Here is a 15,450-nt window from a genome sequence, read left to right as displayed (position 1 = left end):
TAAATAATGAATATAAAATTGTTTGTTTGTTTCTTTCTGTTTGCATTTAATATGAAAACAGTGGTATATTTTGATTTCATTTGTCTTTTGTGAATCTGGATGGCTCAACATCAGTAAAACCAAGGAGGTTGTGGTGGACTCAGGAAGGAACTGGAGACAGCTCGTCTCTGTTACCATCCACATCTGGATCAGCAGATGTTAAAGTATTTTCATTGGTTTTGAGTGAGATTCATTCAGATTTCTGCTTCAGTGAAGGCAGAGCACGACCTTCTCATGTGAGTGAACCTGCATCAGTTGGTTTCACAGTCGTGATGCTGTACGTCATGACATCTCTGCCATCTCTAGAATTTCTCTAAAAAAATTCTCTCGGAAATAAAATCAGATTTTTTGTTTTATATTTTCTCAAGTTTGTAATTTTAGTTGTTAAGCAAACTAAAATGTAATTTTATGGTAGAAAAAGTAATTTTCATCAAACCATATAGTGGCCTGATGTTACAGAAGTGGACTTCCAGTCCATGGAAGTCAGTGCCTATCAAATATCACTCAATGCTTCCATCATCCACTGAAATATCAACACCTTATATATTTGAATGTGTCTGTATATATGTACTTTTCCTTTGACTGTTACTATTATTTCCTGTATACTGCCTTTGAGCTACTGTAACACCTGCATTCCCCGCTTGGAGATCAATATAGATGATCTTATCTCATTTAAATTCCCACAAAATTTTCCCCATTCAACTTCTTCTCTTTCTCCTTGCCCATTTTGTTTTTTTTTTTTGCTTACTTGTCTTGCACTGCTATGACCCTGTTTTGTCCTCTTCAGATCAATAAAGCATTCCTCTAATCTTATCAGACCAGGGTAGAACTTGTGAAATCAAACATTTCACAAACTGGGGTTATGAAAGTCCTTTCAAACACAAGTAGTGCCAGAGGATTAATAGGGAAGGTTGAATAGTGTTGTATTTACACTTGCTATTTCATCAAGTTGTCAAGATATTTGAAAAACCAGGAGGGCAGATACTCTTTATTTATCAAAATCTGTTTTTCTAATGTGGCCATTCCTGTCTTACTTTGTTGGCGTTAACCAAAATAGTTCAAAGCAGCTCCTGAATAATAGACATGACTTTAAAAATAAGTTTTTCAGTTCGTGTGGCATGATTGAATTAATTCAATTGTATTTAAACAAATACCATCACTACAGTTCAAAAACATTGACCACAGACTTCTTTGGGAGTATGAAAAAAAAGCCAGTGCGCTAAAGTAAACAGTGCATGAAAAACCAGTTTAATCCAAGCATGGGGCTGTTGCTGCAAATATTTGCAGTCGAGCTGATGGATGAGACTACCTGACAGGAGGCCAACAATACAGATCCACCCTGAGGGGAGGCTGTGATCACACCACACTGCTAGCTTTCTCACTCCCACCAATTTCCAAACGGGCTTCTAAGAAACTCAATGATTACATCACAAGATTCGGTGAACCATGGCAACGGCACACAAAAGCCTGCATGCATCCCCTGTGGGCAGCCGCTCAACGCTAGGGCGGCAAAACGTTCACATGATGCTGTGATGTTGGTTTGTGTGTGGAGTTAGGCTGGCGTCATACATTTCAGGTACAGGAGAGCACCATGGAATAGAAAATGAATGGCAGTGGCTATCCGTACGGTTGCCGTATCAATATACAGACAATTTATCCATATGCAGCGCCCCTATTTGGCCAGTTTAGGAAACGTGATAGGTCAGTCATTGGTCAGTTTATGTCACGTGACTAAGACTAAACCTAACCCTAGCTCTAACCCTAACCCTAAAAATTGTTGCGATATTAGGTTATAACCTAACCCTAAACCTAAGACACTACGAACGTGCACTTCGGTAACCGTACCAACAGCACCCGGGGGTCGTCCGTACAGCAACTGTACAGATAGACACTTTCAAAATGAATTTAATACAAGTCGGGAAGTCAAACAATTCAAAGGTCACAGCGCAGGCGCTAAAGGTGGCTATAAGTGGAGCTGCTAATGGGAACCCCCGAGGACTCCATTTCTAGAGAGAGCTGAATGTGACTGTAGTAACAGGGTGACTCAGGGCGAGGGTAGTTCCTGGAAACCAGGGTGTAAATGTTAAGAAGCTGAGATTTTAATTTAAAAAAACAGCTCATTTTTCATCTAAATGATGTTGATAATATGATAAAAGCATAAACCTGAATAAAATGTAACATTCCATCATAAATGATCTTTTTTTTCCTGCTATATTAAAGTTTTGGATCACATACCAATGGAAAGTGAGAGCTAGCTGACTGGAAACAAGATTCCCACTTGTGAAAAATGACTGAATATTTGTCAAAGCCACGCAAGGCAAGGCTAATCTATTTGTTTTTCATACATTCCATACAGAATATGTGTAAAAATCTCACAGCTACCCGAATTCAGCTCAAACTTTGTTCTTACAGAAACTTTCCAACTCACCTGAACACATCACTCGCTACAAGGCACGTTATGTTGTTTTGGACGAACCGTTAATTTGGTCAGATATGACAGGATGATACCACAAGCGACCTTCCATTGAGGAGGCTGGAGTCATTACATCCTCCTTGCATGCAGTGTCTATTAGATCAAATTCCAGGGAGCCCGCTTTGCTGACGCACTCTCAGGGAGTCCTCTAGCACGCCGTCTGTAGGAGTGCCATGTATAAGCTGACAGGAAGAATGTCTGTGTAGAGGGATCTTTAACGATTTACTGACACCATGATGTGGTGCAGAAAGCTCTTATCCCATTACATTTGGCACCAGTAACAAACAGGCATCACACAAATATGTGTGACTCGCCCGAAATTAACACAACCCTAAGAAAAATACAACAAAGTTAATTTTTTTTAAAGTAGATACAATTAAGATAAACAATTAGGCATCATAGCCAATAACACTAAAGTAAGTCTCCACCTTTATTAATACTATTATTATTTTGTTCATGTATATAGGTAGCTTATATTATAATTATAACTTGTGTTTATAATATTACTGTATGTACATTGTTTATGTATATAGATATATGTAACTATAGGTGTATATCTGTATATATACAGAATATGTATGGTGCATATATGTGTGTGTATATATAAGTAACTCATAGATAAATTGGTTATACTGGTTATAAGAGGGGTAGGATTAAATTAGTCAGACTTCTACCTCAATTTTTTCGAACGTGTAAATGTTTGATTGGAATCTTCTCACTTTTGTGTTTTTGACTTGTTTTGGAAATTAACTTGTTTTGTGACATTCCTTTTATTTTTTTGACGTATTGTTTTTGTTTTTACATGTTCAGAATCAGAATCAGAATCAACTTTAATGGCCATGTAATGTATGTTATACACACGAGGAATTTGACTTGGTGAACTGTGCTCTCTCTGACAATGTCAACATTAAATAATAACATTCAACTAGAAAATATAAACATAAATATGAACAGTAGGTAAAGACTAATATGTGAAAAACTAAATAAAATACCAGAACAAGATAATAATAATAATAATAATAATAATAATAATAATAATAATAATAGTAATAGTGCAGTGATGAGTAGTGCAGATGAACATTTAAATTAAATAGTATATTTTTATATGTTATGATCATGTTCAAAAATAAATCAATCAAAAAAATCTAAATGATCAAAAGTAACTATGATATGATGACATATGAACTTGAGTGTGTGATCCAAGCGTTTATGTAAGAAGTGAATGGATCTGGTGCCGACATGCTGTTAAAATGTGATTCATGTTACGCTAAATGTCACCAGTGCTTTTCATCGTTAATGTGTTCACCATGAGCACTCATGTCTTCCTAGCTTTATCAAGTTGCGCTTTGCTCGTAAAATATTTAATTTGTATAAATCAGAACTGAAAAATGAGTTTTTATTCAGATATGTAGTGTTTTGGGGTGTTTTTTTTAGTAAGGGTGCAGCTCCTTGGTTTCTCCACTGAGTCTGCCAACACTTCCACAGCTGTAGCGTTGCTATTCCAGGACTGAGGACACTCGACACCTGTAGAGCCAGTTACAGCTTCTTATAATAGGTTAGCTTGCTGGCCAGGCATTTTCTAACCCTGGTTACCAGCAACCCAGAAAAAAAATCTTGTGTATCACCTTTTGCTAAAAGTGGATTAAAACATATTTACCCTTATTTTTTTCATTTTGCATCAGTTTTAAGAAAATATTTGGTGATTCATTGGTTGTCAAAGATGGTTGGTAGTGTTTTATACTGCCTTTGTTTTACTCCAGTCATTACCGGTAATTATCAATAGGGTCGGGGTCAGTTACATTTTTCAGTTACAATTACGTTTTCAATTACCTGTATTCAATTACAATTAAATTACGATTACAGTGACCAGCAATTTTTTCCATTCACAATTAAATCACAATTTTTTTTTTGTCCTCAGAAAGTCAACTACAATTACATTCTCAATTACAATTAATGACAATTACTGAGACTGAAATAAATAACCTATTAAAAGTTAGCCTTCCTCATGTGTTAGCTTTCTGTAAAATACACTAAAAACAAATATCTATAATCTAAGGTCTTTTCTATCTATTGGTTACTTTGTTAGGCTTCTTAATCAATCAAAATATGATTTTAATATTTTTGGTGTGGGTGTCTGAGCCTTTTTTTTGTGTCAGTTTAATTCTATATTTCAATTTATTGATACGATATGAAACATATTTCATATGTTAGCTACATACAGTATGTACATAGAACTCTAACCAAGTTTTAAATAATAATTGACAAATTTGATAGAATTTTCATGGCCATTACAATTACAAACTCAATTATCTAAACTCAATTACAATTTAATTACGGTTACGACAGCAACAAATTTTTTTAAATTACAATTAGGGCTCCCAGTTTAAAAAGCACTTATTTGAGTTTTCACTTTAAGTTTCAACGTGCAACAATTTATTTCTCTTTCATTCACAGGAAATCATCATGTTCTTCTTTTACTACCCACTAATAACTTTAAATAATTGTAAAACACATGTAACATGTCTGTACATTCTATTATTTAACCATTGTCATATTTTTTCATATAGCCACTTTGCGTTTTTCAACGCCCATAAACTAAATCTGACACCTAAAAAATTGTCACAATGTTTTAGTGAATTAAAAAAAATAAAAATACGGGTAATTAAATACAAAAACTTAAGTGCAGCAGTGCGTGACTCTACTATCTGAGTACATCTATCATCTCTATTTATCTTTGTGGATTCGAAGCCTGAAGTAAATCAAATTTTAGATGAAGCTCTTTGGTGACAAGAACTCCACAACAGGCCTGAGGGCACCTCACATGGTCCATGAGGGCTACCTGGGCCCCGCGGGCACCATGTTGGTGACCCCTGACCTGAAGCCTGTGTAAAATAATGAGACATCTGTCCACACAGAACATTCATGGGATTTCTTAAGAGCTCTGACCACACACTAACCTGCTGAGGCCCTCCACGCTGTCAGAGTCAGAGATCTCTTGGGGAGGCCTGGGTGTGGTCTCCATGGTCTTGAGTTTGGGGCTCTGTTGCCCTGAGGTCAGGGGACCAACAGGTTTGGAGAGGCTGATTTCATGGGGTAACCTGTTGGAGAGTCTGGGCTTGGCCCCCTCGGCCCTCCCTTCCCTCACCTGAACAGACAAGAGGAGAGGAAATATGAGATAGATCGTAGGTAAATGATACATGAGGCAGACTCGTGCACATACACTCAGAGAAACACGTTCAGGAGGTTTTAACCTTTGCTCAGGATTATATAAAACGTGTTCTTGAGGGTCTTCTGGGGTGAGGCAGTGAGTAGCATCGAGGATAAGAAAGGGAAACTTGTAAAACTGTAACGCTAGACTAATGTTTGTCTTACCATGTTGACCCTGAGTGGAAACACGCAGCGTGAAGCGTCGGCGGTCGTAAAAGAGAAGAATCTCAGCCTAATAACAGTCACGTCGTGAAAAGTCCTTCTCTGCATTTTTACAAAGTCACAACCAAGGAAACCTGACAGCGACGTTAAAAGAATGTGTCAAATAGCTCTCCTTTGGTTTATGCGCTGAAGCCAAGCAGTCAGCTGGCAGTGTTACGCAGAGCAACAAGTGCAGTTGCCTGCTTCAGCTAAAGCAGTGATAATGGCCAGAATGGCTCTGCACTAAAAAGACATCAACTGGATTAAAAGGTTTCCTTTTTGGTCTTTACAACAATTATCAGAAGAACATGTCCATTTGGGCTTTAGCTTAATGGCTTTCTCTATAAATCTATAAATGTGACTTCCAATTGGAATTGAGGTCAGCGGTTCAGCTAATGGGTAACTTCATTAGCCCAGACTGGGTACACAATGAGGCTCTCGGGACACTGTTTCATCATACTGGTAATAATTAAAATCTAAATTAAATATTGGTTGTTTTAAAATGCTTTTCTGTCATGTTTTTTAGTTGTTAAATGCAATTTTTTTTAAAAAAAGACGAATTTAAATTGAATAAATAATATTTTAAAAGAAAATTTACAATAAAAGAATGACAATTGAATGAATGTGAATGTATTCTGAAAACTGGCATCCTGTCTATGGTGTACCCTACCTTCCCTTTTACCCAATGTGAGCTGGGATACCACCAAACCACAGCGCAACCCTGAGCATTATAATAATGTAATAATGACTATTAATACATATTTCAAGAACATTATCTTAAATACATTGTAGGGTATTATTTTAAAATGATGATATAGAAAACAACTATAAAAAGGTTTCAAATTAATTACATTTAAATACACAGACACACAATATAAATAAGTTAATTTGCTTTCATTTTATTTAATTTATGCTGTTTGATGACATATTTTAGGTGAAGGTGAATAGATATGATAATGATATACATTATTCATATAAAATAATAATAATAATAATAATAATAATAATAATAATAATAATAATAATAATAATAATTCATGGAGTTAATGAAAACTATTACAACATAGTTACTTTCCTCACTGATAAACAAAACGTTGTAAAAACTTCAACAGAGACATGTGAACCAAAACATTTGTAATCCTGTTTTGTCTGAAAAGCTGTTAAAAAGCCAATAGTCATTAAAAAATAAATAAATAAATAAATAATTCACCAAACTAAAAAAATAAATAAAAAATAAAAAAAATGATTGTAAAGAGGACCCAATACAATAAGCATCACATGGTGCACATGCCAAATATATGGAAGGTAGAGTTTAATGTAGGATGGATTTTCTGCTTTGTGTAATATTCAATAAAAGTGTTTTTTTCCCCTCAAAAAAAAAAGAGCCTATAATCATCAATACACTGTAAAGGAGGACAATCAGTTCGTTACATTAGCAGTGACAGCTTTTAGCACTGAGGAATAAAACCATAAACAAAGTGAATGGTATAACATTTATTTAATCCCGTTGCTAATCTGTTTTTTTAGCATAACGACTAAACCCAAACTGAGCAACCCTGAGCAGGAGCTGAGCTCACCAAATGGCAAAGAACAAACAGAGCAGCCCAAATGAGGACGACCATTATGCGTTCAGCAAGAATTAATAAACATAACGTTCCTGCACTTGAAAACCCTCGCCCTGACATTTGAAAGATCCTCAAAATATTACCTGTCACGAAAAATAATTTACATTGATTTATTGTGACCAAGCTAAGCACTTCAGTGAATTTATAGTTGGAAATGGTTCATCCACTTATAATACCGGTAGGGCAATAAAACATTATTAAATATCATTAATCACCTGCTATGCATAGAATTTTATTTCGTAGTAATTTCTGTGACAAACACAAAGATATCATTTTTTACCACTCATCAAGAGTACAGAGTGAATGTCATCTTACAGCAAAGTATCAATGGTCTTTAAATTCAGTCAAAATCCTCAAAAACACTGTTTTTTTCACCAAAAATTGTCCGACTGGAAAATGTTCTTCATTACCTAGAATTCCCCTCCGTTAGTACCAATGTTTTGATGCATGAATTGTTGCTGGGTTATTAATTCAGATTTACATCATCATAAAATATCAGAGTCCAAAAATATAGACTTTTTGTTTTTTAAATGCCATTATTCGACAAAAATTATCAGATCGGAAAATCTAAAGCCCTGAGTGAATGTCACCTTAAAGCAAGGTATCAATGCTCCACCTCCTTTCCTTCTTTAAAGTCAGTCCACGACAAAGTGTTTTTCAAAATCCTCAAAAACGCTGACTGTTCCCCCAAAGTCGACCGACCGGAATCTCCCCATTAGTACCAATGTTTTGGTGTGAGAACGGTTGATGGGTTTTGCATTAAAAGACCACACCACTCTACACACAGAGACAGACAGACGGACGGACAGATGACAATACCCTTCAGCCGAGTGTAACCAGTGTATTAATAAAACATTTCAAAACAATCTTAAGGGGCTGTAAAGAAAAAAACAACACTCCAGCTCTTCCTATAGTACCTTGTCGTCCATTGATCTTGCTAATCAAAATTTTGTCGCTTTCCACAAAAACAAGCTCCACCTGAGCAGACTGATCTCCATTCACTGACCGCTGACATCAGCGGTTTCAAAAGTGTCCCATGAACGTTTCATTGTTCGCATCCTCGCCAACACTGAACTCATTCACTGTTTCTGACTTTTAGAATTCACACTTAGGAAAAAAGCTTCTGTGGACCCTCCAAAAAAGGCAAAGAGATGTTTATCTGACTTCCATAACAACAGTAGGATGTCATATTAACGTAGCAACAAGGAAATCCAAAGTTCATGCATGTGCCTGCAGTGCTTTTCAGGTTCCTCCTTGTCCCGCCTTTCTGTAAAAGGCGGGACAAGGAGGTTTTATTTTATTTTTATTTATTTTACCTTTCTGTAAAATACACCTAAGAACAGAGATGGGCCACTTCTATCAGACAAAAATGTGATTGTCTGATCAAGGGCCACATTATCAACATTAATGTTAGCATTTAGAATAAAGACCAATCTGCATTAATAGAGGAAACTTGCGGGTTTTCTTTGTTGTTTTTTTTTAAGTTTTTGGACATTTTCTGTTTTTGAATTCATTTTGTCTATTTTCTTGTTAATATAGCCAATTTTTGTTACTTTTCGTGCTTTTTTCGAGTCATTATGTGTGCTTTTGCTGTCATTTTTTGTGTTATTGTTGTCACTTTGTGTAATTTCGTTGACATTTTGTGAGTCTTTGTAGTTCTTATGCATATGTTAACTTGATGTTTTTGTAGTCAGTTTGTGTTTAAGTGGTTGTTGTTTAGTGTGTCTTTTTTTTTTTTTTATAATTTTGAGTACTTGCTGTCGTTTTCTGTGTTTCTGGTGTTTTGTGTGTTATGTTGGGCTTCATATAACTTCCAACTGCATGAATTACAATTTTGTTCTGGGGGCCACACAAAATTGGACCAAGGGCCGCATGTGCCTTACAAGTAGGAAAGTTTCAAACTTCTTTAATTCACAAGAATGTTTGTTAACATGTGTCAGTCAACGGCATAGAAATTTTTTTTATTTTTTAGTAACAAAGATTAAAACTCAAAACCCTCTTGTCGCATGATATTTTCTACAAGAACTCTATTTAAGGTCTCCTTGTCCTTACATTACTGGAGTGTTTTTTGTTTGTGAAAGAGCAAAGCACAGACTGTGTTTTTCACTCTGCAAATGACCGTGATGCTGTTTCCTGCTGCAGATTGCCTTTATCAAATCTCACCATGTGACTATGCAGAGGCTGTACTAGAGACGACCTCAGGCTAATCAGCACAGGGGAAAACAGCAGACAAACAGTCATTAGTAGAATGGGTGAAAGAGACGCTGGAGTCAGATAACAAATAATAGACTTAACAAAAAAAGATTAATCAGTTTATATACCTTTTTTTTCTCTATCTTTGCCTTCGGAGCGTTGGCGGAGGATTCGTTCGGCAGTTCCTTGTTTACTGGTGTGTTTTGGTTTGAACTCTGGTAAAAAAAAAAAAAAAAAAAAAAAAAAAAAAAAAAAAAAAAAAAAAAAAAAAGTAAAGTAAAAAAAAAGAGTAAAAACATGATTTAAGAAACATTTGCGTAACATAAGACAGACCATTGGGCATCATAACAATATAATGTGTTGTATCCGAGGCTGCTGCCTCAGAGCTGAGTTCAGGGCCATAAACATAGAACTGCTCAAACATCAGTCAGAAAATCAATATACAAGTCATTACATGGCCAGTTAAACATCTTTGCTGCAGAGGGACGAAAGGGGGTGTGTGGGAGGGGGAATCGCTATGTTGGGTAACGTAAAGCAAATAAACATCCTCTAATGATTAAAACCAAAACCAAATAAAAATAAATTATCACTGTGCAGCATGTAGCATTAAAAACCTGATTGTTCGAATTAAAACTTTGATACTTTGCTGGAGATTTACTCTCAAACTTGAATTGTGTGTTAGATAATGTATTCTCTCACTAAAAGAGTAAAAAAAAAAAAAAAAGAAATGTTAATCCCCATTATTTTTGTTATAGACAACGAGAAAAAAAAGAATAAAATGTTGCATTGCAAGCAGTGAGATTAGATTACAGAATAGCAGCGACTCCTGCACACGTACACAATAATTTGGGAGCTGCCAAACTCTTGTTTTGTTTTCACAAACAAAAAGTTCATTTGCAAATACAAACAACTCAATTTTTTTAATACATTTTCAGAAAATGAGTGTCTTTGACCAAGGAGAAGAGATCACATCTCAACAGCTCCACGACTTTGACTCATATCACCTCATTTTTGTCTGAAAAAAGTCCTTTACTGAAAATGTATTAAAGAAAAAAAAAAATTGAGGTTATCTCCTTTGGCCAATGAACTCTGTTTAATGATGTTAGAGATGATATTATTTGTTAGTTCTAACCACTGATCATCAATAACACTCCAAAGGCAGCACAAAAACAACTTTCCTCTCGTCTGCAGGTCAGCTGACAATGATACAATCTTTAGGTCTCACAAACAGCAAAACAAAAATCAGCTTTGGTGTTTGAAAAGAGCTTTTCCAAAACACTTCCATGTAATGGCATTCACGTCATACGGGTCACATGGTTGGTGTTAAAAAGGACTTATGGAAGGGCTCATGCAGGTTTGACTTGGGAATGTAAGGTGCAAACAACAACAACACAGTGTTTCCCTGCAGACAAACAGAGGAGAGCAGTAAATGCTTTACGCACTCTTATCCTGGGAGCTGGTGTGGGTGTCTCTGTGCTCAGATGACCTGAAGACTCCATTGTGTCGGCATCCACCACATCCTGAGACTACAGAGTAAACACATGGCAGAGTGACATTGTTTAGTATGTTTTGCTCTTTCTTTTATCTTCACAGATAGACGAAGAAAAGGCTGATAAAGTTCTTTAAAATGGATTTTCAACCTACTCCCTTTTCGCACACACACAAGGACACATGAGCAGAGACACGCACACGTCGTTCTCGTCAGCACTTTACGATCGAAGCAGAAGACAAAACCAGTGAGCATATGGAATGCACTTGGAAGGCATTTCAGAGGTCAGGAAGCACACGTACACACAATAGACTTACCACATGCAAACATGTGAAGCTGTGTGTGTACGTGTGTGAGATGATCCCTTGTTTCCCTCTAGATTTCCATGAGGAAAGGCTTACACACTTTCCCAACACAGTTTAGTGAAAGAGCAAGCGATGAAAAGCTCTCCCTATCACATTATTGATTTTATTCATAAAAATCTCAACATTTGTTTTTTTAATGAAAAACTTTTCATTCTGTAAAATAAAATAAAAACCTCAAAGTGTGTTTTCATGAAAGGCATGGTGTCACATGACTAACAGATGTGTTTTTTTAGGACAAAAATAGCAGTGGGAGGTACAGTGAGGCCTGGGTCAAGAGGTCAAACCCATGGGGAGCCTGGCCTGATGGTCACGATCTGATCATCCAATAGCTAAGCCTAGTCACGTTTTGCACATCCTGCACTCACCACCACGCCAACCACAGCGCTGATGATGTCATTTAGCCTGAGGTGAAAATGTCTTTTAAAAGAGTGACCCAGATAGAGTGTGGACGTTTTTCACTCTTAATACCTCAGTGGATAAGATATCGTAGTTGCTACTATTTCATGTCATATTCTTTACTGGAGTGTCTTTGGGTTCTGTTTACTGTAGTTATTATATGGTTATAGTTGTGTCGACATAGTGATAGCCTGAATCCAAGTCACGTGTAGGAAGCATATAAACACTCTTCTTATCATACTGATAAGTACAATTTGTCTGTGGCTGTGCCCATGATGTCTTGGTGATAATAAAAACTTACTTTTTTTTGTTTTGTAAATTTTTAAAATTAAGCACAAATATACTTTTCAGGTGGACTTTTTTTTATTCCTAGTCGTAATTGGACATTTTTCAGCTTTGAATTTAAAATTAATCCACTGATAATTACTATTGTTATTTTTACTTTAATGCTTTAAATGTTACAGATTTTCCAGATCTTCTGCCCAAGAACTTTTATTATTGCCTTAAACATATAAAATACAGTGAGTACTTTAAGTATGAATTATCATCTAAATACAGGTCGCTGCCCATGTGGTGACCTAGAGTTCTCCCGCCCTGTCCCCCCATATTATGTGATTGTCTTTTCATGTTCTTGGATGGGATGAAACTGTGCTAATTGCCCCATGGGGATGAATAAAGTTTTTTTCTGATTCTGATAAATATTGGCTTGCTCAATTTTTTTTTTAGCATTTTTTTTTTTTTTTTAGCATTTTTTAGCATTTTAAAAGCTTTGTGACTCTAACATTTGTCTGAGAGAGTGACACATGAACACTAAAAAGCATTTAGGTTGGTTTGTGTTTTTTATGACTGGTAATTATGATTTTGCAGTTTTATGTTTGAATAAGATTCTTTAAAACATCAGTAGACAGTAAATAAAATAAAAAAAAACACAAATCAATGATGACATCATCAACTAAAGAAATAAAACAGCTCCACATGCCAAAAGTTCAACAGTACTATTGTATAGTAAACCTTTTATGTTTGTAAGCTTTAGGATGAGGTCATAGGCCAGAGATGACGTTATGTTGTAACAAAGGTGCATGGGCATAACACGTTAGTCATAGTGTGTTGGCCTTTCCACACCAACACTGATCTATTTATTATAAACATGAGCATCTGCTGTTAACAAAAGCATGTACATCACCTTGACAATGATCAGTGTCGACTGATCGCGTATTATTGAGTCTCCTCTCTCGTCGTCTGCTTCGAAAATACTGCTGTAGTTCTGGATCAGTTTGGCCATGATCTTGTTACAAATGTTTTGGTCCCTCATTGCTTCAAAACCAGTAGCCACACTGGATTATAGAAGGACAAATTGGGAGACAGATTAGTCTTGAAAATAAAACATCAGTCATGCAGCAGAAATAAAGATGAGCATCTGTAGGGAACATGTGGTTTAAAAGTAGAGGTAAAAATGAATTATCCTACTTAGTTGTGCCTCCCTCTTATTAAGTAGTACTAAGTATTACTTGGTGTGTGATGCTGCTGGGCAGCTGCGTGAGGTTTAAACAGCCTGACAGGATGTCTAATTATACAACATGAGCACTGGTAATGACAGGATAGGCAGATGTACAGTTGAAGGTTTGAACCCCAGGCTTTTCCTAGAGAACATTGCATATTCTTCCTTTAGTGGGTGTGTGTGTGTGTGTGTGTGTGTGTGTGTATTATCTTTCACAGCTCAGAAAGGTATAAGTTAACACCACACACGTGGCAGGAGCTTGAAAAACCTCGGAAAGAAATGCAGACTCTTCACTTGAAGATGTGACTTTCCCAAGATAGTAAACGTTAAGTCGTCAATATTATTAATGTTGTCATTATTCCACTTTAAACTCTATTTCTAACTTGAGATCCTTCTGATCATCCTTTAAATTGTGATCTTGTTTTGAATTGTCCCTTTTCTGTTTGATTCTAATTTTTTTTATATGTTTAACATATTTTAGCTATGACAACATAAAAAGTAAATACATTGGAAATGACAATTGGCAGCTTGCCAGGACTTTTTCTACAGCAGAGCTACAGCTCCACCTGCTGGTCAAACTGGAAGCAGTCAAACCTATTCACACCACATAACACCCCTCTCTAACATGGGTCATGTGACATTCATTCAGGGTTGGGGTCAATTATAATTGTAATCGTGTAAGTGCTAATTAATTACAGTTATAGTGTAATTGTAATTTTAAAAATCTGTTGCTGTTGTAACTGAGTTTCGATAATTGGCCTTGTAATTGTAATTGCCATGGAATTCTATAAAATATGTCAATTATATGTAATTTAACCCTAAAACTGGGGAACCATGTTACAGTTCTATGTACAGTTCAACACACATGTAGTTAACAATGATCAAAATGTGTTTTATATCAAGCTTTCCCATTATTTATCATAAAAAAAATGAAATCGAGGGGTATACTGACACAATAGGGCTCAGATGCCCACACCAAAAATATTAAAAATTTTACTTTTTAAAACTTATGTTCATTGATTAGGAAGCTTAACAAGGAAACCACGGGATAGGAAAACAAATTGAATGATAGATATTAGTTTTTAGTGTATTTTACAGCTGATATAGGAACAGTTATCATAAAAGACGCTAACAGAAAGCTAACACAAGAGGACGTTAAGTTTTATTAGGTTATTTATTTCAGGCACAGTAATTGTGAGTAATTGTATTGAGAACGCAGGATAAAAGAGAATAAAAAAATAACTGTAGTTTAATTGTAATTGGAAAAAATGCTGGTTACTGTAATCGTAACTGAATTGTAATTGAACACGGACAATTGAAAACATAATTGTAACTGAAAAATGTAATCAACCCCAACCCTGAATGACACCATCTGAAAACAAAACAACATGTGATTCTTTAAACTCATGCAACACTAAGACAGAAAATAAAACAAAGAAAAGAAAGAAATGTTCAAATATGATTTCTTGCAGTATAATTTTACAGATTTTACTTGTGATAATATTCAGTTAAGACTAAGAGACAGAAAGAAACTCTCACACGATCCTGGCATTTGCTGTATTCTGGCAACTATACGATAATTTAAATAACCATTTGCATCCAGTTTAATAAAGAGTTAATGATCAACTCACTGGAAGACACTGGGTCCAAACACAGTGGCAAGATTGACGGCAGTCATGCGGTTGTCACTGTGGTGTCGCTCCACCAGGGTGAGAAAGTGGCAAAGGTAGCGCAGGAAGCTGTGGTGAACATCTGGAAGCTGCTGCAGCAGGTCTCTCAAATCTGAGCAAGAGCCTTCATCACCAAACTCTGTGGACAGTAGTGGACAAGTTATACGGAGAGAATAATGGCAGAGCTGCTAACTGGAAATACAGGAGCAATAAAGCTGTCTATATAATTTGGACAGAGGTTAATATCACAATTGATCCCAAGCGACTCACTGACTCTGTGTGTGTATTTTTTCT

The 15,450-nt window shown here is 35.9% G+C and overlaps 1 protein-coding gene across 2 annotated transcripts in view; it reads right to left on the bottom strand.

Annotated features, from left to right (window-relative positions):
* fam13a (family with sequence similarity 13 member A) overlaps positions 1–15,450 on the bottom strand; it is a 65,564-nt gene that overhangs the window by 39,688 nt on the left and 10,426 nt on the right. For both annotated transcript variants that reach the window (XM_028446706.1, XM_028446793.1), the window contains exons 4-8: positions 15,118–15,295; positions 13,172–13,322; positions 11,181–11,264; positions 9,867–9,953; positions 5,470–5,657 (exon numbers count right to left, since the gene is read on the bottom strand). In XM_028446706.1, coding sequence (XP_028302507.1) covers positions 5,470–5,657; positions 9,867–9,953; positions 11,181–11,264; positions 13,172–13,322; positions 15,118–15,295 — 688 coding nt within the window. The remainder of the gene's footprint in view (positions 1–5,469; positions 5,658–9,866; positions 9,954–11,180; positions 11,265–13,171; positions 13,323–15,117; positions 15,296–15,450) is intronic.

The sequence above is a fragment of the Gouania willdenowi genome, chromosome 1 (genome assembly GCF_900634775.1).
Source record: "Gouania willdenowi chromosome 1, fGouWil2.1, whole genome shotgun sequence".
Lineage (NCBI taxonomy): Eukaryota > Metazoa > Chordata > Actinopteri > Blenniiformes > Gobiesocidae > Gouania > Gouania willdenowi.
Note: the sequence above shows the minus strand (reverse complement) of the source record. Positions and strands in the feature narration are given on the sequence as shown.